The 25,451-nt window shown below is 36.2% G+C and overlaps 1 protein-coding gene across 3 annotated transcripts in view; it reads right to left on the bottom strand.

Moving 5' to 3' along the window:
* The window catches only part of CRPPA (CDP-L-ribitol pyrophosphorylase A), a 332,461-nt gene that overhangs the window by 162,959 nt on the left and 144,051 nt on the right, over positions 1-25,451 (bottom strand). For 2 of the 3 annotated variants that reach the window (XM_001105001.5, XM_077996995.1), the window contains exons 6-8: positions 25,159-25,256; positions 7,004-7,096; positions 6,468-6,560 (exon numbers count right to left, since the gene is read on the bottom strand). In XM_001105001.5, the coding sequence (XP_001105001.2) occupies positions 6,468-6,560; positions 7,004-7,096; positions 25,159-25,256 (284 nt within the window). The remainder of the gene's footprint in view (positions 1-6,467; positions 6,561-7,003; positions 7,097-25,158; positions 25,257-25,451) is intronic. The other variant, XM_015133927.3, reaches the window with a different exon arrangement.

Here is a 25,451-nt window from a genome sequence, read left to right as displayed (position 1 = left end):
AATGGGCAAAAACTGGAAGCATTCCCTTTGAAAACTGGCACAAGACTCAGTTTTATTTTATTGAGGATTTTTGCATCGATGTTGATCAGGGATATTGGTCTAAATTTATCTTTTTTTGTTTTGTCTCTGCCGGACTTTGGTATCAGGATGATGCTGGCCTCAAAAAATGAGTTAGGGAGGATTTCCTCATTTTCTATTGATTGGAATAGTTTCAGAAGGAACAGTACCAGGTCCCCTTTGTGCCTCTGGTAGAATTCAACTGTTAATTTGTCTGGTCCTGGACTTCTTTTGGGTAGTAGGCTATTAATTATTGCCTCTATTTCAGAGCCTGTTATTGGTCTATTCAGGGATTCAACTTCTTCCTGGTTTAGTCTTGGGAGGGTGTATGTGTCCAGGAATTTATCCATTTTATCTAGATTTTCTAATTTATTTGTGTAGAGGTGTTTATAGTATTCCCTGATGGTAGTCTGTATTTCTGTGGGATCGATGGTGATATCCCCTTTATCATCTTTTATTGCGTCTATTGATTCTTCTCTCTTTTCTTCTTTATTAGTCTTGCTAGTGGTCTATCAATTTTGTTGACCTTTTCAAAAAACCAGCTCCTGGATTCATTGAGTTTTTGAAGGGTTTTTTGTATCACTATCTTCTTCAGTTCTGCTCTGATCTTAGTTATTTCTTGCCTTCTGCTAGCTTTTCAATGTGTTTGCTCTTGCTTCTCTAGTTCTTTTAATTGTGATGTTGGGGTGTCGATTTTAGATCTTTCCTGCTTTCTCTTGTGGGGCATTTAGTAGTATAAATTTCCCTCTACACGCTGCTTTAAAAATGTACCAGAGATTATGGCATGTAGTATCTTTGTTCTCATTGGTTTCAAAGAACATCTTAATTTCTGCCTTCATTTCATTATTTACCCAGTAATCACTCAGAAGCAGGTTGAACAGTTTCCACGTAGTTGTACAGTATTGAGTGAGTTTCTTAATCCTGAGTTCTAATTTGATTACACTGTGTACTGAGAGACAGTTTGTTATGATTTCTGTTCTTTTACATTTGCTGAGGAGTGCTTTACTTGCAACTATGTGGTCAGTTTTGGAGTAAGTGTAATGTGGTGCTGAGAAGTATATTCTGTTGATTTGGGGTGGAAAGTTCTGTAGATGTCTATTAGTTCCACTTGTTGCAGAGCGGTGTTTCAGTTAGGCGATACCATTCAGGACATAGGCATGGGCAAGGACTTCATGACTAAAACACCAAAAGCAATGGCAACAAAAGTCAAAATAGACAAATGGGATCTAATTAAACTAAAGAGCTTCTGCACAGCAAAAGAAACTACCATCAGAGTGAACAGGCAACCTACTGAATGGGAGAAAATTTTTGCAATCTACTCATCTGACAAAGAGCTAATATCCGGAATCTACCAAGAACTTAAACAAATTTACAAGAAAAAATCAAACAACCCCATCGAAAAGTGGGCAAAGGATATGAACAGACACTTCTTAAAGGAAGACATTGATACAGCCAACAGACACATGAAAAAATGCTCATCATCACTCACCATCAGAGAAATGCAAATCAAAACCACAATGAGATACCATCTCACACCAGTTAGAATGGTGATCATTAAAAAGTCAGGAAACAACAGGTGCTGGAGAGGATGTGGAGAAATAGGAACACTTTTACACTGTTAGTGGGAGTGTAAACTAGATTCCTCAAGGATCTAGAACTAGAAATACCATTTAACCCAGCGATCCCATTACTGGGTATATACCCAAAGGTTTATAAATCATGCTACTATAAAGAACATGCACACATATGTTTATTGTGGCACTATTCACAATAGCAAAGACTTGGAACCAACCCAAATGTCCATCAATGATAGACTGGATAAAGAAAATGTGGCACATACACACTGTGGAATACTATGCAGCCATAAAAAAGATGAGTTCTTGTCCTTTGTAGGGACATGGATGAAGCTGGAAACCATTATTCTGAGCAAACTACTGCAAGGACAGAAAACCAAACACCGCATGTTCTCACTCATAGGTGGGAATTGAACAATGAGAACACTTGAACAAGGGTGGGGAACATCATACACTGGGGCCTGTAGTGCAGTGGGGGGAGGAGGAAGGGGGGAGGGGAGAGGGATAGCATTAGGAGAAATACCTAATGTAAACGATGAGTTAATGGGTACAGCACACCAATATGGCACATGTATACATATGTAACAAACCTGCATGTTGTGCACATGTACCCTAGAACTTAAAGTATAAGAAAGAGAGAAAGAGAGGAAGAGAGGAAGAGAGGAAGAGAGGGACGGAGAGAGGGAGGAAGAGAGGGAAGAAGAGAGGGAGGAAGAGAGGGAGGGAGGGAGAGAGGAAGGAAGGAAGGGAGGGAGAGAGGAAGGGAGGGAGGGAGGGAGAGAGGAAGGGAGGGAGGGAGAGAGGGAGGGAAGGAAAAAAAAACTGGCACAAGACAAGGATGCCCCCTCTTATCACTCCTATTCAACATAGTATTGGAAGTTCTGGCCAGGGCAATCAGGCAAAAGAAAGAAATAAAGGGTATTCAGTTAGGAAAAGAGGAAGTCAAATTGTCCCTGTTTGCAGATGACATGATTGTATATTTAGAAAATCCCATTGTCTCAGCCCAAAATCTCCTTCAGTGATAAGCAACTTCAGCAAAGTCTCAGGATACAAAATCAATGTGCAAAAATCACAAAGCATTCCTATAAACCAATAACAGACAAATGGAGAGCCAAATCATGAGTTAACTCCCATTCACAATTGCTACAGAGAATAAAATACCTAGGAATCCAAATTACAAGGCATGTGAAAGACCTCTTCAAAAAGAACTACAAACCACTGCTCAAGGAAATAAAAGAGGACACAAACAATTGGAAGAACATTCCATGCTCATGGATAGGAAGAATCAATATCGTGAAAATGGTCATACTGCCCAAAGTAATTTATAGATTCAATGGTATCCCCATCAAGCTACCGCTGACTTTCTTCACAGAATTGGAAAAAACTACTTCAAAGTTCATATGGAACCAAAAACGAGCCTGCATTGCCAAGACAATCCTAAGCAAAAAGAACAAAGCTGGAGGCATCACACTACCTGACTTCAAACTATACTACAAGGCTACAGTAACCAAAACAGTATGGTACTGGTACCAAAACAGAGATATATAGACCAGTGGAACAGAACAGAGGTCTCAGAAATAACACCCCACATTTACAACCATCTCATCTTTGACAAACCTGACAAAAACAAGCAATGAGGAAAGGATTCCCTATTTAATAAATGGTGCTGGGAAAACTGGCTAACCATATGCAGAAAGCTAAAACTGGATCCCTTCCTTACACCTTATACAAAAATTAACTCAAGATGGATTAAAGACTTAAATGTTAAACCTAAAACCATAAAAACCCTAGAAGAAAACCTAGGCAATACCATTCAGGACATAGGGATAGCCAAAGTCTTCACAATTAAAACACCAAAAGCAATGGCAACAAAAGCCAAAATTGACAAATGGGATCTAATTAAACGAAAGAGCTTCTGCACAGCAAAAAAAAAAAAAAAAAAAAAAAAAAAAAAAAAAAAAAAAACTATCATCAGAGTGAATAGGCAACCTACAGTATGGGAGAAAATGTTTGCAATTTATCCATCTGACAAAGGTCAAATATCCAGAATCTACAAGGGACATAAACAAATTTAGAAGAAAAAAACAAATAACCCCATCAAAAAATGGGCAAAGGATATGAACAGACACTTCTCAAAAGAAGACATTCATGCAGCCAAGAAACATATGAAAAAATGCTCATCATCACTGGTCATTAGAGAAATACAAATCAAAAGCAAAATGAGATACCATCTCACACCAGTTAGAATGGCAATCATTAAAAAGTGAGGAAACAACAGATGCTGGAGAAGATGTGGAGAAATTGGAACGCTTTTACACTGCTGGTACCATTGTGGAAGACAGTGTGGTGATTCCTCAAGAATCTAGAACCAGACATAGCATTAGACTCAGCAATCCCATTACTGAGTATATACCCAAAGGATTATAAATCATTCTACAATAAAGATACATGTACACATATGTTTATTGCAGCACTGTTCACAATAGCAAAGACTTGGAACCAACCCAAATGCCCATCAATGATAGACTGGATAAAGAAAATGTGGCACATATACACCATGGAATACTATGCAGACATAAAAAAGGATGCGTTCATATCCCTTGCAGGGACATACATGAAACTGGAAACCATCATTCTCAGCAAACTAACACAAAAACAGAAAACCAAACACCACATGTTCTCCCTCATAAATGGGAGTTGAGCAATAAGAACACATGGACATAGGGAGGGGAACATCACACACTGGGGCCTGTCAGGGGGTGGGGGACTCGGGGAGGAATAGCATTAGGAGAAATACTGAACGTAAATGAGAGGTTGACGGGTGTAGCAAACCAACATGGCACATGTATACCTATGTAATAAACCTGCACGTTGTGCACATGTACCTCAGAACTTAGAGTTATAATTTAAGGTATAATTAAAAAAAAAAAAAATGTTGGGAAATACTTGGCTGAAACTTAGGAATCAGATTAGAGCTGTGGAAGTTAATTTGGAGTCATCTCATCCAGAGCCAAAAAAAAAGGACCAGACTATTAAACAGAACTAACCTCACATGCCTGCTCAGGGCCTAGCACTGTGATAGAAACTACATTTTGCATCCACTCACTTTCATCCTTATAACAACTTAAGAAGTGGAGTTACTAGCCTTGTTTCTACATCGAAGAAACCAAACCTCAGAACAATTAAGTAACTAGACCAAGAAACAAGTGTTCTGAGTTCAAAGCCTCTGTTATTTTCACTACATTGGACAGTCTCATCAGCATATCTGGGAACATGGGAAAATGAAATTTCTAAGCAAGGAAATGTGGAGAGAGGAATAAAAGGCCAAACATAGAGCTTTGACCTTACCTCTATCCTACAGAGCCTCAGAGGCTTCCAACATTGGATATATTCCATATTGTTCCTAAAAAGCTCAATGAAAGCTTCTGTGTTCTATGAAGATCAGTTACAGAAGAAGCTTGGGTTTCAAAACCAGATGCAACCATGAAAGTTATCTTTATGGTATATGATGAAATAAAGAGGCCACTGAATTAATTAAATCTCCCATAGTTGCTCATTTGTTACTACTTGCATTACTTAGTCAAGAATTATTTATATTGCAAATTATCTTTATTCTTTATTACTAATCTTACCTGACAAGAATTAAATTCCCACAGTATGGGATGGGCCTGAGCTTTAGGAACTGGGAAGTTGCTAGGCACTTCTGAGAGTTTAACGTCTGGAACTCCTTCACACAGCAAAATACTACCAACTATAGATTCCGCTCCTCAGCCAATTTAGAGGGCTTGGGCTCTGATTTTGTTCCTTCCTGACTTTACTGATAGTCCCCTCTGCTATATAGTTTAATGGGCTAATCAAATAAATTCTGAACTAAACGCATACTTTTAGATTTTCATGGAAAAATCTCTCCAAAATTTTCCTAGGCCATTCTTCTAGGAATTCTCTTTAATTTGTTAGTCATTCTACTTTCGCTTTCGGTGGAACAGAGAAAATGAAACAACCCAAGAATCACTTTTCTTCCACTAGGTTTTTTCCTCACATTAACATCTGGAATGCTTCCCTAATATGTGTGTGTATGTGTGTGTGTGTGTGTGTGTGTGTGTGTGTGTGTGTATATATATATACACACATATATATACACACACACACACACATATATACACACACACACACACACACACATATATATATATATATATATATTTTTTTTTTTTTTTTGCTTTGGAGTCTCGTGCTGTCTCCCAGGCTGGGGTGCAGTAGCGCGATTTCGGCTCACTCCAAGCTCTGCCTCCAGGGTTCACACCATTCTCCTGTCTCAGCCTCCCAAGTAGCTGGGACTACAGGCGCCCACCACCATGCCTGGCTAATTTTTTGTATTTTTAGTAGAGACGGGGTTTCGCCGTGTTAGCCAGGATGGTCTCCATCTCCTGACTTCGTGATCCGCCCACCTCAGCCTCCCAAAGTGCTGGGACTACAAGCGTGAGCCACCCCGCCCAGCCTATTCTGATAATATTTTAAATAAAGCTGTTTTACATTATCAAAACAACCAGTTGACTTAAGCTGAATACTTTGCCATTTTAGTGAAGGAAAAAAAAAATGAAATTGGTTGCTGGGTTGAAAATGATTTCCAAACCTGTGAGTGCAACCAAATGATTGCAATAATAAAGGCATTCAGTCATAGAAGTCATAGCTAGGCAGTAAGCAGAAGAATCCACAAAGAAGAGTTTCTTTTGAGTTTGGGTCAGTGCTCTCAACTGGATGAGTTTTTAAAAGTATGTACATTGAGTTACAAAGAAGGAAGCATAAGTGAGAAAAATCTGCATTAATTTCACTTACTGAAACAACAACAACAGGATATAAAATGGAAAGATTACTCTCTTCAAGCATGCTCAGTAACTTCTGGGTTTCTTGAAAATCAGAGGTCATAACCTAAAAGACAAGAAAAATAAAACGATACGAGAAGACTTTTTAAATGACTTAAAAGTTAATTCAAGAAATAAATGGAGAGATTCTGCATAACATTCAAAATATTTATCAAGCTTAGTTTTTAATTTAGAAACAATTTTAAAGGATATCCATAAAGTTATGCATGTCAAATTTTGATCTACTAATTGAGTCAAACCTGTCTCTTATTATCTACTTTGGGCCAGGTACAAATAGAAAATTGAAAATATTGTCCAAAATACCACTCTTCTCATTATGAGAATCAGCTTGTTAAAAGTATTATTTCTCTTTCAAAGATAAAATCTCCAAAAACATGTAAAAGAACTCATCATAATCTCATATATAAATATTTAAGAATCAAATGAGTTCTCTTTCACATTACATTTGCTCATATCCTTAAGTGCTTTCAATCATTTGAATTGACTTACATTCACGCAAACAAAATTGTAGCATTGATCTAAGATGATTTGCTGAAGATGTCTGCCAGCATGACAGAGAGCCTCAGATGTGACTTTTACATGCTAGTAGGAAAAAACAGAAATGAATTCACAAATTAGACCAAACATAAACATCTTTGTTACAAAGGAACACATAATTGCTAGAAGAGAGGCACATAAAGTCAAGAACCATGTATTTTTTTAAAAAATTAATACATGCTGAAGTTCATCAGGCTATCAAGAAAACGTCATTTGAACTATGCTATGAATAATGCATATTTTAGCAAATAACGATATAGAAAATTGTTTCACATAGGAAAAAAATGTAGACATACACAGAATATATTCTGGAACAGGCTAGTAGTCTGGTTTATCTTATACAAATAAATATTGAAGAGCATGTTGAAGGACTAAAAGAGAAAGGTTGCAGAGATGATTGCAGGCATCTGGAAGCACATTAAATAACACAGTTTTAATACAGGGAATAGACTTCACTAAACCGGAAATAACTAGAAATGGGAAAAGCAGTAAGAAATCATCACAACAATATAAGTGAGAGAGAAATAAGACTTAAACTATACAGATTATTCCTAAAACTGTTGGGGAACTTACTTCTACTGCTATAAGTAGTCCCAGATTAGATTAGATTTAGAAAAGAACACACATATTATGCAAACTTTCCTAGTAAGATATTTTTATTCCATATAGCTTAATATTCCATATAGCTTAATATATTCCATATAGCTTAATATTCCATATAGCTTAATATATTCCATATAGCTTAATATTCTAATTAAGCTTAATATTCTAATTAAGATAATATTCTAATTAGCTTCTTTTAAGATTTTTCTAACAATATGAACAAAAACTTAAGAATTACTAGACATGGGATCTGTGATATCTTTGCTATAATAATTCCACAGGAAATCACATTTCAGTGATTCTTACTGGTATTACATTTAGAATGCTTTACATTTCATAGTTCTAAAAATAATAAAATGCTGTTCCTTAGTAAAACATCAAACTCTGTAACTCTACATTATGTGTTTAGTAGCTTAATTTGCTATAATTTTGACAAAATACTGGAGAATGAGAAAAGAAAGTTTGCAAGGCCTTAGCTTTGCTCTAGAAATAAGTAGGCTATTAAATTTTAAAAATTTCAGTTCAGTTTAAAATTTGTATTGAGCTTAAAGCTCAAAGATTAAGAAAAAAGCCAAAAAGTCCATAGTCATCAACAATATATTAACACTACAATAAAAAAGAAACCAGTATCCATTCTGCAATAGTAAGTTTGATAAAGTGGTAACATCTAGATATTACAGGGAGACAATTTTTCAAAAGTCTCTCACGTATTCAAACATTTTCAAAGGCATTAACAGCTAACTTGTTCCATACTTTCTTTGCAAGTATATTTGTACAAATTGCAGAAACAGAGATATTTCTTCCTAGAACAGATTTATTTTCCAGTAAAATAGGGACATCTCTCTCCCTGGATTAGGCTTACTTGGCATTCCAGAGTTATCTCTTGAGGAGCAGATGGGCTGATTTGCCTGTATAAGGCCAGGGTTTCCTACTATCAAGGTTCTTTTTAAAGAACCCTACTGCCTAGCAACAACTAACCCTAATTGCATCTCTCCATGGAAATTGGAATTCAGAAAAAACCAAGTGCTACATTTTTGTTCTTGCTACTGCTGTGGTTGTAATAAATGGTCTTTTCTCTGACCCTGTAGTCTCAGATCTTCCACCAGTATCTATGATACTGTGTCAGGTTGACTTACTTGCATGCAAGTAAGATATAGTTTCACATCCTGCCAAGTTTCTGACTTCACAGATATGAAATAAGGCAACCATATCACCAGATCTTAACTTCAGCAAAGATGCACAAGTGAATTCAGAATTCACCAAAAAAAAAAAAATCTTAAAGTTTCCTTCTTCATGCAGAGAATGAGAACATGAGGGAGATTCTGATTCAGTTTTTTTTGTTGTTGTTGTTGAAGTATTAAAATAAATTTCTTCAGGACAGAGTTTGGGATCTTTGAGGACAGAAACATTCATGTTTTTACCACTAGCAAATGCTTAATAATGTTAACAACAAACAAAACTTTGCCACCAGTTTTTTAAAGAAAAATATCTTGTGTCAAGAAAATAGTATATGTTTTTAGAACGAACAATGTGGAAAAGTTCTTTAAAAATAAAACTCATCAAAAAATACTACATAGAAATAATTACTCTGAAAGGTACGTATCATTCCAACAATTCTCTATGAATAATATATGTAGTCACCAGGAAAGACAAATGAAGGACTAAAAGCATGAATGTTTTATTAAAATGGAATAATATGCATGTCATTTTAAATTATGTAATTTTAGTGAATGCAAACCAAATGCAGTAAAACCAAAAGTATTGCTAAACTTCAGATAATTCATTTCCAGGAAGTATAATTTCTAAAGGTTAAGAAGAGATGCTATGGGCAGGATAGACACTATACTCTTAATAACTCACTTCTTTTTATAAGTCAGTATTCACTGACTTCCTTCTGTGAGAGAAGGAGAGAGCACATTTTAAGTTCTACCCATAGCCTAGGTCTGGTCAATCATGTTGTTTTAAATCTAAAATGTTTATTAGATTCTTATTCTATTTTGTGGCCATAATTAACATTAGACATTATCTAGCTTCAAGGAAAGTGACTTAAAATTTCCCCCAATTCTAAATTTTTCATTTAATTCACATCATTAGATGAATATGTACAAGTAGTGGGTTGTTTTGGAGCAATTTTTTTTTAACAAAAGCGGTAAAAGTTTTAGGTTCCTTGAGTTATCTTAATGAAATAATTTTTGCCCCCATTACAAGGTCTGGGAGATCCACGGGAAGGGTTTAGAAGACATCAGCCTGATTATCATCTGCACTTACTTTCTTGACTGTTACTTTTAAAAACGTCTGCATTAAGTGGGCCCCTCATGTTTGTTTGATTACTGTTAATTTTGCTTGTTTTCTATTGTTTTTAAAGCAATGGAGAAGGAAGATTTTTGTGAATAATCTTTATCATATTCACCTGGCTGTCACTATTATTTTTAAGTACTTTAAGGAATTATTTCATTTTTATATGTACATCTTTAGACAAAAGGAAAGTATTCCCTAACTATTAAGAGTATTTTAAGTATTCCTAGAAGAGCTTCATTTTTCTCATTAAGAACATGCAATTTTATATATATATATTACATGTATATGTGTGTCATTCCCATTAGATTAAATCTAAAATAGTGACTTTGACATTAAAGCCCTTCATAGTCTACTTATATTCTACCTCTTCAAATCCTAGCCACCCATTCCACTCTTCAACACAAATATTCTTAAACTCTGAAGAAATTTTTCTCTATTGTCACAAATACTGGGCTCATTCATACCTACGACAACTTCAGCCCATATTGACTTCAATATCTACTTGCTTCTTCAAAGCTGTTATGTATTTCTTAAACTAACAGTTAATAAGATGTACACTCTTAGAATATATAATGTAGGCCAAGCGCGGTGGCTCATGCCTGTCATCCCAGCACTTTGGGAGGCCAAGGTGGATGGCTCACCTGAGGTCAGGAGTTCAAGACCAGCCTGGCCAAGATGGTGAAACCCCATCTCTACTAAAAATACAAATATTAGCCGGGTGTGGTGGTGGATGCCTGTAATCCCAGCTACTCGGGAGGCTGAGGCAGAGAATTGCTTGAACCTGGGAGGCAGAGGTTGCAGTGAGCTGAGTCACGGGACTGCACTCCAGCCTGGGCAACAGAGTGAAACTCCATCTCAAAAAAAAAAAAAAAAAAAAAAAGAATGTACAATATAGATATATGGAAAGCACAATGCCCAGCCACATAGTGTTCTTGTAATTGTAATTAAAATATATTTGTTCACTTACATGATACATTTAAAACTGTACTTAAAGTCAGTCTTCGCTAATTGCCCATAGACTAAGACAGAAATGCACACACAATATTTACATAAAAGTTATCATATATTAGTATTTTTGTACTCTTGAAAAACCAAACTGTATTTTTTCCTTCTTGAAATTGAGACTCTTAATAATTGATCCCAGTTCAGTGTAGTTCTTTTAGTCATACTGCTTTCCTCCCAACCAGAAAACAATCAACATTTTCCATGCTTCAGTAAAGAAACTTAGATTTTACCTAAATATAGCAAAGGTATCTGTGACACTTTTAATCAACAAAGACCACATTAGACAATGCTATTAGGTTGTTTATATAAAAAAAAAAAATTCCTATGGCATCATGATATGCTGTCATTCCTGATGTTTCCACACTCAAACACAACAAACGGAACAATCTGCTGGCTAGAACTTCTTCTGTAAATATTTTGGTTCAAAGGACATTTAAACAAAATTTAAAACAACCTTCCAATGTGTTCAGTAAATTAAAGTACAACAACAAAAAATCAAACTTTCCTTACATCATAACAAATAAGAGTTTAGGAAAGATTTACCATAAACTAAATGCAAACATCTGTGTATTCACAATATTAATACTATACAAAGCATGGATATTAGGAATAAAGATGGATTGTCAAAAAAGTTTTCATTTCAAAAAGCATTAAGGCCTAACTAAGGCTGAAAGGTTTTGGTTCAATTCCCATGAGTCAGAGGTTCAACCTCTATGTGTTTCTGAAAAGTCAATCATCTTTTTACAGAAAAAGTTGGCTGGGTCATCTCTGAGTCTGAATCTGCCAACTTCTAGCCTTTCTACCATTCAAACAATGGCACTAATATAGGTATAAACAAGTGACCTGTAGAGACATGTATTTTCTTTCCACTCTGTGAACATGATAACAATTAACATCCCTTTTTGTCTATCTAGCATTCAGCATTTACTATTTCTTAGAATAAGCTTTTAAGTTTTTCTTTTTGTATGTGTGTGTATGTGTGTAGTAAAGAGCATGGACTTTGGTACCAAGATCACTGGGTTTAAATCTATCTCTGGAACATCGTTGCTGTGTGACTTTGGGTAAGCTACATAAGCCCTGTGGCTCGGTTTACTCCTCAGTAAAATGAGTACATCATAGAATTGATATGAGGATTGGCTAAGTTAGTATGTGAAGGGTAAGGGTTAACTTTTCCAAGATGTCTTCTCTATAGCTTGTCCTCGTAGAAGGCTTTAAAGAAGTCAATCCTGGTAGAGTTGTGAGCTAATAAATAAATTGGGTTACCAGTCAGCTACGTTGTAGAAGCTATAGCCTGCTAACCGTGAATCATAAGCTGGTGGATCATACCAGTGGCCCTCCACTTCATGACCTGCCACCATAGGACTTAAACCCTAGCTAGCTGGTCATACTAAAGCAGGTTTGATACTCTCCCAATCCCAGACACTGGGTAGGCAGAATAGTACTATAACCAAGGTTCTGAGACATTGCACTGCTATTGGATCCCAATCTCTTATCACACAAGAGAGTGGTGCTTCCCTCACTATGCAACTTAAAAGTCCCAGCACAAAGACTGGAGTCTAACATTCAGCCCAGAAGATCCATTTGCAGTGCTACATAATGCAGTGGACACTGCCTCTGTCTGAGTCCAAGGACTTTTCCCAGCAACTGCTGTTCCAGAAAGTCTAAAGTCTAACGTGTATGCTGTCAAGTCATTCATCTTTGAATATATGTAAAGACCCAATAACATTCATGTTTTGGGTCACCTAATGCACAGTGCTTTATTAAATGCTTGCTGTTATAACTCTACTCACTTCTTAACTTCCACTTTTAGAGGACCCTTTAAATCATATCTCCATTATCCCTTTACATTTAATATATTGTATTTATTGAGGCTTTATAACTTTCCAGAATCTGTGCTAAATACTTTCAACAATTATCTTGTTAAAACTGCATAGTACACCTATGCACAGGCAGGTATTATCATCCTCATGTTATAAAGCCGCACAGGCACAAAAGTTTAATCAAAGATTACACAGCCAGTAAGGGGCTAGCACTCAGACTCAGGCCTGTTGAAACTCCCAGCTCCACATACACAACCTCCAAAGCACACTGGACATCAGTGTTACTCTAGGTACTATTACCTTGTCACAGACATCACAAGACCCTTACCCAGAGAGGAGTAATTCTACAAGTCCCAAAGTTAACTCCAGGGGGAAGGGGTGCCGGGGAGGAACATGTATTCTGGAGAAAGTCAGTTAAGTACTAACAATCTTAATTGCCAGTATACACATTCCCTTAACAGTGATATTTCTGGGTCCTGGATAGGGTAGAAAGTACTTAAGAAGTGTCCTCCAATTTCAGTCTTCAGATTTGATGTCGAAGTAATATCAAGTGCTTCTCACCCACTGCATTAAACGTGTGCTGAGCCATTGGTGGTAGAAGACATTATTGTGGTAAGTCTTCCTTTGTGCGTCCCTCTCTCACTGTTAAAACTCATGTTGAAAACCAACTATTGTTCTGATGCAACATTACAAGGACCACGGAATGGAAAATGACAAGCTCTAATGCTAACGAACCTTGAGCACCTAACACAAATAATTTAAAGCTCCTGTTTTATTTTTTTTTATTATTTTTTATTTTTTGAGACAGGGTTTTGCTCTGTCACCCATGCTGGAATGCAGTGGTGTCATCTTGGCTCACTGCAACCTCCACCTCTTGGGTTCAAGCGATTCTCCTGCCTCAGCCTCCCAAGTAGCTGGGATTACAGGTGCCCACCACCATGCCTGGCTAATTTTTGTATTTTTAGTAAAGTGGGGCTTTCACCATGTTGGCCAGGCTGGTCTCGAATCTCTGACCTCAGGTGATCCACCTGCCTCAACCTCCCAAAGTGCTGGGATTACAGGCAGGAGCCACCACACCCAGCCCCGTTTTATTATACATCCAAAGTTATATAGTATCAACACAAAGTGTAAAGCTGCAAAATACCACCCTGCTCCTTTTTCTGTTGAGCTTTCATGACAGATTATACTATAACTAAAAGACAATGTGTAGTAGATGGGAAATGACTGGCATTAACTCATAAATCATGTTTGGCAGGCATGTTCTGTCCTATTAGCGGAAATCACTAATGATATGTGAAAAAGATACAAACAGTAATATAATCCTTTTATATGTATTAGTAATGCATAAAACATTTGCAAGCTGAGAATTGGCAAGTTAAAATGAACAAATCCTATCTGTCTTAATTAAAAATAAAACAAAATCACAAAGAACAGAGTATCTTAGCCATTGATAGATTAATATAATTTCATTCATTTGACCAATATTTATTGATAGCTACAAGCCAGACACTAAATTGTATACTGAGACCATTTCAATGACTAGACAGGTTTCTTCCCTCAAGAAGTTTGTAGCCTAATGGGAAAAAGAAATAAATTTTAGATGTGTGTTTCTCGAATTTCAATGTCCATGGGAATTCCTGAGAATCCTGTTAGAAATGCAGATTTTAATTCTTTTAGATTTGGGGTAAAGCTAAGAATAAACATTTCTAAGAAGCTTCCAGTTGATACTGATATAACTGTTGCCTGGATCACACTCTGAGCCAGAACAAGGTTCTATCATTTGAATCCACATTAATCTAAAAGCCCTCTCTCATTTTGAGTAGATATTTACTGAGGAGTGTGTCCTATTCTAGCAAATGAAAGACAATTGCAACCTTACTGAACCAAAGCCATTGCCTTTATCTTTATTACATCTATTGGTATGGCAAACATAAATGACTAACATTAAACAATTCATTAATTCAACTTTTTTCCTTCAAATTCTTGCTAAGTTTACAACATAATTTAATTTAAATGCATAAAGTTTTCATTTTTCCTAATAAAGACACTGCCTAAATGTAGTCTGCCTTCAGAATCGGTTGGTTCCACAGCTAAGGATTCGAGCATGGGTCAAAAACATTTGAAAAACAAAAATAAATAATAAAAATACAAATTTATAAAAATACAGTGTAACTATACAGCATTTATATTGTATTAGAGACTGTATGTAATCTGAAGATGATTTAACGTATACAGGAGGATGTATATAGGTTATATGTAAATACTATTTCATTTTCGGTAAGGGCTTAGAGCACCCATAAATTGTGGCATTTGTAGAGCAGAAAGGTAAGTCCTGGAACCCCCCTCTAAATTGAGGGACAACTGTATATAGAAGTACAATTGCAGCCTGTTTCCATATTAAAATGATGTGATGATAAAATGACAATCACTTAAATGACATGATTGATTGACATTGTGCTGCAAATGTTACAATTGCTCTCAAAATGTCTAGATAAGAAATATTAAAAAGGTTCTCAACAACCTCCATTTTCCACCTCATTTTTACAAAATGATAGAAAATAAAGAAAATTAAAATCAGCTATAATATGTATGAATAGCTTACCAAAGAGTCCTTTCACATGTAATCCCAAGAAAATCACGCAAGAGTCTTTCAAGTAATATTCAAACATCATCCCAATATTTGTTCAACCTGAAAACTGCCATCAAACCCTATGTAATAAGCAAACTATTTTTCATTAAGGTATATTCCTCTTGTATGAGAAGTATACTCGCAATATTTATACATAAAATTTCCCTCTCATACAACTTTCCCATTATGACTTATTAGTAGCCTGTTGAATATACATTGTTTAGCTTAGAGCTTCAAAATATTTAAAAAATACTAAGGATAAATTACATTTTGAATTTGTTGTGACTTGTTTCAGAACTATGTATATACCACAGAATATTTTTTAAACAGTATATTTCTAGACAATATAAAAAATAGATTCAAATATCAACATAGAATCTTACTGCAAATTCTACAGAATACATTTTAAAAATATTACTTATGGATTATCTTCTTCACTTCACTAAGAAGGTCCCCTCTGCAGTGCTCATTTCTCCATCACTGTCTTTCTTTCCTGACAGAAGGCTGCTCACCACCAATTTCATCACTGTTGCTAACTCCAGCTCATCTAATCTCTGCAACATCTGCTACCAACACCTTCTCTTCCCTCCTTTTGTGAACATAGTTTTTTCTTCTGGTTAGAAAATCAGTTCGACCTTCTTGGGTATGCTTTGTGTTTTAAACTCTTCTCAACCGGTCCCATGATTGATGGATGATGGCCAGAGGCTACCTCTTTATCTCCAGCAACATATTTGGCTGTTGGCCAGGTAGAGAGGTACTCCAGGAGCTTGCCGGTTCATCATGCTCTCATCTTTAATCACAACTATTTATCTGGCTCCTTCCATCTCCACAGCACTATGTGAGGGATCAGTGATAAGAGATGGTGAAAGAGATGTGCAAACGGATAAATAATAAGCAGGATATGCAGAATGACACAACTATTGATGAGTAATTTAGGAGATCTAATAACTAAAAAAAATGATTCGGGACAACTTCATGGAAAGAGTAATCAACTAAGCCTTAAAACATAAAATTGACAAATAGAGAAGGCATGCAATCCAGTAGAATAGAGTGCAAGAGTTAGAAGACTAATCGCTTCAAAACATGTTGAGCCACAACAGCAATAGCATTGTGACAAAAAGTTCAGTGTAGAGAGCAGAAGATCTTAAATGACGGATCAAGCTGTATAGACTTTTTTTTAACCCTCATATGCTGAATAGTCATTTAAGGTATATAATGCCAACGTAAGAGAGAAAGATAAAGATTTTTTTTTTAACACAAGTTGTAGGCCTTGGAAAGAAGGTCTCTGGTAACAAGATAACGAATAATTTACTGTGGTTATAAGCTCAAAGTGGTATATTTGATTCAGTTGTCCCAGAACCACCAAAACCTTGGAACCATTGTTTAGCTAAAGCTACCAGAACAACAAAATAATCTATTTTGTGGCATTATAAAGTAAAATTATACTACACGCAAACACTTGACATAAAACACATTTCCATACTCAATTATTAGGGATAACATAAGCATAAAAAGATGCTTTGCAGACATCATGTATCCTATAACTGGAGAAAAAAAATTTAATGAAATGAAGTGAAATCACTGAGTTCTGAAACTACATCTCAATTTAAATAGCATAAGCAATTCAGTATATAACATTCTTCAAAATCAATTGCTGACGGTTAACTATAATCTACATACAAAAACAACTTTGGCAACTTTTTATATCAATTTTCCTCTGAACATATTTACTTTCTGTGTAAAATCAAAAAAAAATTCCTGAATTAAAGGCTAAGACTTGACTTTATCAATACATGCCCAAAAATTGATGGTGGTTGGTTTCTGTTTTTATTTCATAAGCTTAGTATAATGGTTGTCCAGAACTTGTAAGCAATGACCTCATTTCTAAGCAGACAAGATGCAAAAGACCGTTTTTACAGATTAACCATCTGGTTCCTTTAGGAAGAGTAATATTTCAACAGGTTCCTGTATTTCAAGAATATAAACAATTAAAAAGATGAAGATACGTGAAATATACAAAGAAAAAAATAGAGAAAACAGCATTTAAAGCAAATCATCCTAGCTCCCTCAATTAATATTTTAAAACCATGACAATCAGTCATTAATATAAACTGTTAATTTTATTTAATACAACATGAATGTAATTCATACCACCTTCTGCAACTAGGTGGTCTATCATTTTGGAGTTTCTTTCCACCTCTGGAGAATTGTTCAGGAAATCTGGCTAACATACCAAATAAACCAAATGAATTCAATAAGATGGTTTTTGGCTAGTTTCTGTATTCTTGTATACACATGCATGCACCACATAAATGTGGTACCATTCAGAGTGAGAGGCGCAAGAGAAAAAAAGGAGCTTTCCAGTGTTATTTCATTGTTGACTATACAGTATTCAGGTGCAAACAAATGAAAAGCCTGTATATTCAGACTAAATATAATATGTATCAAAATAAGCATAAAATAACTGTTTTGGATAGGTCTTAGGATACTGCTGTGGCTTAATTTGCTCTGTTTATCTTCTCTCTGCTTTTCTTTATTGCATGTGCTATTTTTGATGTTTTGTTTGACTAATATGTCATACAGTGAATTTACTGAGGTCTATAATAAAAGGCATAGATCCATACACTGGACACAACCTTGAGGGCATAAGAAAAAAAAAAAAAAAAAAAACTAAGTACCATAGAACAGCCTCAACAAAATCAAAGCATGCTTTACACATGATTTTCAGTTACACCCTGCTTGTCATTTGTGATTACTCAAAACAATAATTAAATTATGTGCTCCAGGAAACAGGAAGGAGTGGATAACCAAAATACGTGAAAAGCCCCTACAGTCCCTGTTTGTTAAAAGTATAGATCAGCATTCTTTAGGAGTTCCATTCTTTTATTACAGGAGTGAATATTGGGTTGAACCCACTTATATGCATTTAAGGTGACATGATGTATGAAAACAAATACTGCAGAGGTTTCCTCTGTAGAACTGTACTTTTAAGAGGGAGCAGCCAAAATAATCTTCTTGTAAAGATGAAGTGGATCATGTCATTTTCAAATAAAGTCTTCTCTCACTTCATTTGCCCCTTAAAACAATATATAAATGATAATAGTAGCAATGGTAACAGTAGAAGTGGTGAACTCAACATAAAAAGCCTACAAGGCTGTCTCTGGGTCTGTCCCCAGCTCTTTTCTTGTCTCCTTCTACTCCCACTTCCACTCCATTTCCATCTCCAACCACAGACGCTTTCTTTCTATGCCCCAACGAAGCTCTTTATGTGCCTTTCACATACTGTTACTTCTGGTTTGTTCTTTAAATCGATAATTATTATCCTTAAAGGCTTAAGTTAAATACCACGTCTGCCAAGAGATTTCACTTACTGCCTTCCACTCCCAATCTAAGTCACTTTCTCTGGCTCTTTTATATAAGCACAGTTAGGTTTTCCTTAGAATATTCATCACAATTTGACATTTTAATTTGCATTCGTTTACTTTTTTATCCCCAACTGGACAATATGCTCCTTGGAAATAGGAAATCATACTTGTTCAGTTCAACTTCCCATATCTAGTGAGTATATCATGATAGGCATTTATTATTTGGTAAATAAACTAGAGAATTTAGGAATAAAAGACTAATCACATCTTCCTACTTATAAATTCCTTACTACCTTCAGTTCAGTATGTAGTATAAACTATTTTGGATATTTACTGAAAATTGGGAAGAAGTGAGAGAGGTCCCTTTACAACTGTCTACTACCACCCTGATCTATCTCTGGAGAGCTCTATCTCCAAAGGTGGTAAGGTCTGTGAAATACTTCAAACTGCTGAGGAAAATGGAAGAGGAAAAGAGCAAGACTGACAGCAAAGCCCTGTCCTTTAAGAATCAGTGAAAAGTGCCTGTGAATGGGGGAAGAAGGAAAGGTGCCTCTCCCCAAGTTAGCTCTTTACTTAACTTTTTAACAACCTCTTCCAGGTATTTGGTGTTCATCATTAAAGTTAGATGTTTGGTTCACCTGTAAGGTATGTTGCAAAATTCTAGTATAGATAATTACAATAAACATATCCAATCTTTTCCCTTAATTTCAAAGGAAAACATTTTTTCTTTTCATGTTAACAAAACAATCCTCCCATTATGTGTTGAGAAGCTCCACACCCACACTGATCTGCCCTACAGATGCCAGGATTTCAATAGTGGTGACATCATCCTTTTTACACATTCTTTCAAAGTAGGATGAAAGCTTTGAGAGGTGAAAATGTTAGAATACATTGCATTTTGTGTTTGTAAGTTATTAAGCTGAAAAATGTCATGAGATAAATTTACCTTCATAAAGGAAGAGAAAAAGTATATAAAACTAGATAAATCCTTTCCCAAGGGGATGTCTTTCAGACATTAGGTATTAGCCCTTTGCCAAACTTAAAAATCTCAGTCTTTTATCTCACCTTTCCTTAGAAGAATATTAATTAGTAGAGACCATTTTGAATCAACTAGCATCTATATTCACTAGTTACATGATATTAGGCAAATCAAACTGCAAGCTTCCGTATTTCTATTTGTAAAATAAAAGGGGGAAATCATAGGATTATTTTAAAGAGAAAAGAACTGCATAGTACTAATACAGACAGGAGGCAGGGAAATACTGAGTAGAAGAGGGCAGTCCCTGGTGAGGGCCACACCCTTAAGCCTGGGTACTGTGACCCAAAGTGAGAACATGCATTCCTGTTTTCCCACACAAATGCTGCTTTTTGGACTGCCCTGCCTCCCATCCTGTACCCATAAAAAACCCCAGGCTCCACTAGCAGAGTGGTGTCAGAGGGGCAGCAGAGTGGAACAGAAGAGGCTAGAAGAGAAGCAGTAGCTGTCAAAAAGAAGCAGTTTGACTTCAGAGGGACAGCTTGAAGGTGAGATTTCAGAAGGACAGCTTGACAGTAGGACCTCAGAGAAGAGTTCAGCAGGGGACAGCCAAACTCCAGGGGAAGACCACCTTTCCACTCAATCCCCTTTCCAGCACCCCATCCCACTGAAAGCCACTTCCACTCCTCAATAAAATCCTCCACATTCACCACCCTTCGATTAACTGATACGGCCTGATTCCTCCCAGATGCCGAACAAGAACTCTGGTACCAAGAGGGCTGGTGCAAAAAGCTGTCATCCTGACCCTCCACGGAGCTGTTAAACATTTAAGCTGTTTGTAGAGAGCAAAGGTAAAAGAGCACAATGTAACACATGTCTTCTGGGGCTTCAGGGGTCATGGATACCCCACTAGATGCTGTCATGGAGCCACATGAAGTTCTATTCCTGCCAGCGTGCCCAGAAGCACTTGTCCTGGCCCCTCTACCCGCTCACCTGCATGCTCCCCCCGTCCCATGAGAGGTTAAGAGGTTAATGAGCCAACCCCTTAGCCAGTCCTATGAAGGTGTCAGGGAAACTACCCATTTCAGTACTACTCCTGACACTGCATAATCAGTGTTGTGACTGTTTCTTTTTCTTTTTAAAAAAATTTTAATTTAATTTAATTTAATTTAATTTAATTTAATTTTTTGAGACGGAGTCTCTCTCTGTCACCCAGGCTGGAGTGCAGTGGTGTGATCTCAGCTCACTGCAAGCTCTGCCTCCAGGGTTCATGCCGTTCTCCTGCCTCAGCCTCCCAAGTAGCTGGGACTACAGGCGCCCACCACCACGCCCGGCTAATTTTTTATATTCTTAATAGAGACGGGGTTTCACCGTGTTAAGCCAGGATGGTCTCAATCTCCTCCCCTCGTGATCTGCCCGCCTCGGCCTCCCAAAGTGCTGGGATTACAGGCATGAGCCACCGCACCCAGCCTGTTGTGGCTGTTTCTAAGAGAAAGCATTCTCTTAAGTCTGTGTGGTATAACAGGTTTTTAAACTTTTAATTCTTTTTAACCAAATTAGAAGCCAGGGAAGGCTTAGCAGGAATGATATCTCCTTTCAAGGTGAACCAAGATTCTCTGAGTAAAATAACAGGACATCCAAAGTTCAGTTTTAGAAGTTCTACATTAGCTATTCATTAAAAATAAATAAAAAGTCTAATTTATCTCCAAAAAGGAAGATATTACAATTAAGAAATTTTTGAGGAACGGTGATTTTCTCACTTTTGAATATATGAATACTTCTTAGTTTTATTATATGAAGGAAATCCCTAACTTCAAGTCAAACCTAATTTTTTAAAAATTCCAAATTTGCTATGTCTATCTATATTTATAGATGAATTCAATACTTGAAATTAAAAGAGAAATGTAAGTGCTCTTTAAAAATTATAAATGGCCAGGAGAGCACACAAAGAATAAAGGGGAAAAAGATTCTGGAACCCTAGAAATATCATTTTAGTCTTTGAATCTCTGCAGACCCTTCATAAAAACAGAAAAGGCAAGGAGGATATCAAAACCAAAAACCTACAGACATTATCTACTATAAAACCAATATTTGGGAGGCTGAGGCATGAGAATCATTTGAACCTGGGAGGCGTACGTTGTGATGAGCTGAGATCATGCCACTGCACTCCAGCCTGGGCAACCGAGTGAAACGGTGTCTAAAAAAAATAATATTAGTGGGTAGGGATAAATTGGTAGCACATATAAAGACACACACAGTTTAAGAAACTGTAGGAAAAAATGGGAGTAAACCAAGAAAGACAGAAAGCAACAAAATCATCATCAGATACTTTCTGGATACCTTAGCAGGCCATTCCATTCTGGGAATAGCAACAAAAACTAGCTGAAAAATGTCATGAGATAAATTTACCTTTATAAGAGAAGACAAAAAGTATATAAAACTAGATAAATCCTTTCCCAAGGGAGGATTTTTCCCTTTCCCAAGGGATAAATCCTTTGTAGATAGATAAATCCCTTTCCCAAGGGATAAATCCTTTGTAGGCTTTAATTCAAAGTTGAAAACAAAGAAGCCACATGAAGGTTCTCTGCTAGGACTATCTGGGGGTATGGGTCCAAAGCACATTCAAAACCAATAAACAGAAGCACCCTTGTATGTTAAAGCACCAACCTGAGAAGTCTAGATGGACCAAAAGAGGTGCACTAGGAACAAAGGAAAGACAAAGTACAGGCAAAGCACGGACACAGAGGTGTTATTTTGACTTATCCCTTCCTCCTAAAACTAGAGAAAGCTCTTTTACTTAAAAAGGAACAATAGGGCTAGGTGCAGCAGCCATGCCTGTATTTCTGCCCTTTGGGAGGCCAACGTGAGAGGATCACTTGAGGCCAGGAGTTTCAGACCAGCCTGGGCAAGATATGGAGACTCCTCTCTCTACAAAAAGGAAAAAAAAAAAAAATTAGCTGGGCATTGCAGTGTGTGCCTGTGGTCCCAGCTACTCTGGAAGATGAGGTGGGAGGATCGCTTGAGCCCAGGAGGCCAAGGCCAAGGCTACAGTGAGCCATGATAGTAGCAGTGCACTGCACCCTGGGTGACAGAGCAAGACCCTGTCTCAAAAATATATATATTATTTGATATATTAATGACAGAAAGAAAGGAAAAGAAAAGACTAAAAAGCAAAATAATATCCCTACAGGAAACACATGCACATCAGAAACACCCAGTCATAAAGTAAATAAATACTGTAACCCAATATTTAATAAGCTAAAAGAAATTAAGAAAATGACAACTATAAAAGTCAGACTTGGAATAACTTAGAAACAAGGTGATGAGAAGAGAAAAAATTTAAAAAATATTTCAGAAATGAAGACTAAATTAGAAAAAAAACACAAAAGGTAATGACTGAACAGAAATAAAAGATGGAAAATAAGAAAATTAAGAAGAAATTAAGAGATTAGAAAAACTCAAGAGAAGGTAATAGCTGTAGATGGCCAAAGAACATGTAAGCTTCAGGCAACAGGAATCTCTGAAGAAAACTGAAGTAACCAAACAGAAAATACTGAAGAAATAATGTCATACAAAAATATTTGAAACTACACAGAAGAATCTACTATGTACCTAGCAATATCAGCCAAAATGACCATAATTAAGAAACCTGTAGTAAAACAAATGGACTTTAAAGGAAAAGAATTATTTGAGCATCCAGGCAAACAGACTAAATCACTTATAAGACAAAGAAAGTCAGATTTTCATCACACTTGACCAAAATACTTTATGACAAAAGAAAATAGATTGGCATATCGAAGATACTCAACAAAAAATTACTGAATCAAGATTGTTTTTAATCTAGCCAAAACCACCTTGAAGATTTTGAGCAAAAGAATAATTTTATTCACATGGAAGAACTTGGGAATACTGTGCCCATGAGCCCTCACTAGAACATCTATTGAAGGATTAGTTCCAGAAAACCGAAATGATTTTTAAGATATCAACATAAGGATTTGTAGTGACTATTACATATATATTTACTTATATGACTAAGAATAATGGTTTGAGGGAGAAAGTATAGTAGGTAATAACATGAATGTAAGAATATATACAGTAGAAAGTTCACTGTCATCTTTCAGCTATAAACTTTAAGTTAAAGCATACTAATTCAAATTAGATTCTTCAGAAAGGAGGAGGTAGAAGACACTGGTTAATTTGTTAATTTTAACAACTCATGTATCTATATAGCACTAAAGTATGAGAACTAACAGTCTGTACTATCTAATACTGTCACACCACTCTGTCAACTTATCATTGAAAGTTTAATTATAGTTCAAATTCATTGAAAACGTACTGCATGCCAGATGCTTCTCTAAGCACTTTAAATATATTCATTTTATTCAACTCACCCAGCAACTTTAGAACGTAGATGTTATTAACATTTTCAATGTACAGACAAGGAAATTAGGAAATAGAGCTGACATCCAAAATACAAGCAGTCTGATATCAGAGCCTGTTCTCTTTCCAACTGCACTATCATGATAAAATTACACAGCTAATGGGTGTGGTGGAGGCTGAGGCAGGAGAATCACTTGAACCCAGAAGATGGAGGTTGCAGTGAGCTGAGATCGCACCACTGCACTCCAGCCTCGTGACAGAGTGAGACTCCATCTCAAAAAAAAAAAAAAAAAAAATTACAAAGCTAAAATGAACTTTTACCCTCTGCTTTTGATGAGAATTATGTACGATGTTAAAAGGTCATCCCATGTTTAACATAAACTCTGATTAGAAGTTATATATTTTAATGAAAACAGGGTAATTAATTAAAATATACAAAAATAAGTTTGGCAACAAAATGCTTGAAAGTTGTCATAAAAATGATTAATGGCAGTGCTTGGTGGTAAAATTATAAAAAGTTCCACACCCTCACACTTATTGCATCTTCTATTTTCCTAGCCCTAATATTAGATATGAGTTTAACTACGAAGTTGGTCACTTCACATTCACTCGCTTTTCCAAAATCATGATTATTTCACCTTTTGTCATCATGCCTCTTATTTTCCCCCTCCCTCTTCTTAATCTCTCTAATCTTCATAGAGTCTACAAACTTTACTAAGCATCTAGCATGTACTGGCCACCATGCCTCTTAAGACAAGTCTCAGCCTTATTCTGGGGAGTGCAGGCATCAGGCAGGGCTTCCTAAAGGACATCACACATGGAGACTGGAAGAAAATCTGCAAAAGGAATGAAAAGGGTGACGGAGTATGTTTCAGATCCTAACTGCTGGCAGACCAAAGGATCTCATCGAGGCAAAATAATAAGAACATTACGATTAAAGGATTTTTATGGTTTTTTCCAAGAAAGATATCTTTATGCTATAAAAGTTTTTGGCAATCAGAATTTATCAAAATCAGTCTTTGAATACTTACATTTAATTCACTTTTTAGCACTTCTTCAAGAAGATGACCTACATGTTTGTTATCTTCTTTTGAATCCATAACTACACAAATCTCTTGGGAAATTATCTCTGAAATGAAAAAAAAAGAGTTTTAAGTTTCAAACAAAACATGTAACAAGGCCCTAGGATGCTGAAACATAAACTTACCTGATGTTCTTAGCTGTTGACTAAGAATAGGGAGGTTTTGATTTCAGGCCAAGTGGAGTAATCTGTGTATACAATGAGATGGCCCTGATTCAGTTTATTACCCAAGTCCATAAATCT

The sequence above is a fragment of the Macaca mulatta genome, chromosome 3, assembly GCF_049350105.2.
Source record: "Macaca mulatta isolate MMU2019108-1 chromosome 3, T2T-MMU8v2.0, whole genome shotgun sequence".
NCBI lineage: Eukaryota > Metazoa > Chordata > Mammalia > Primates > Cercopithecidae > Macaca > Macaca mulatta.
The sequence above is the reverse complement of the archived record's forward strand: the minus strand, read 5'-3'. Positions and strand labels throughout refer to the sequence as shown.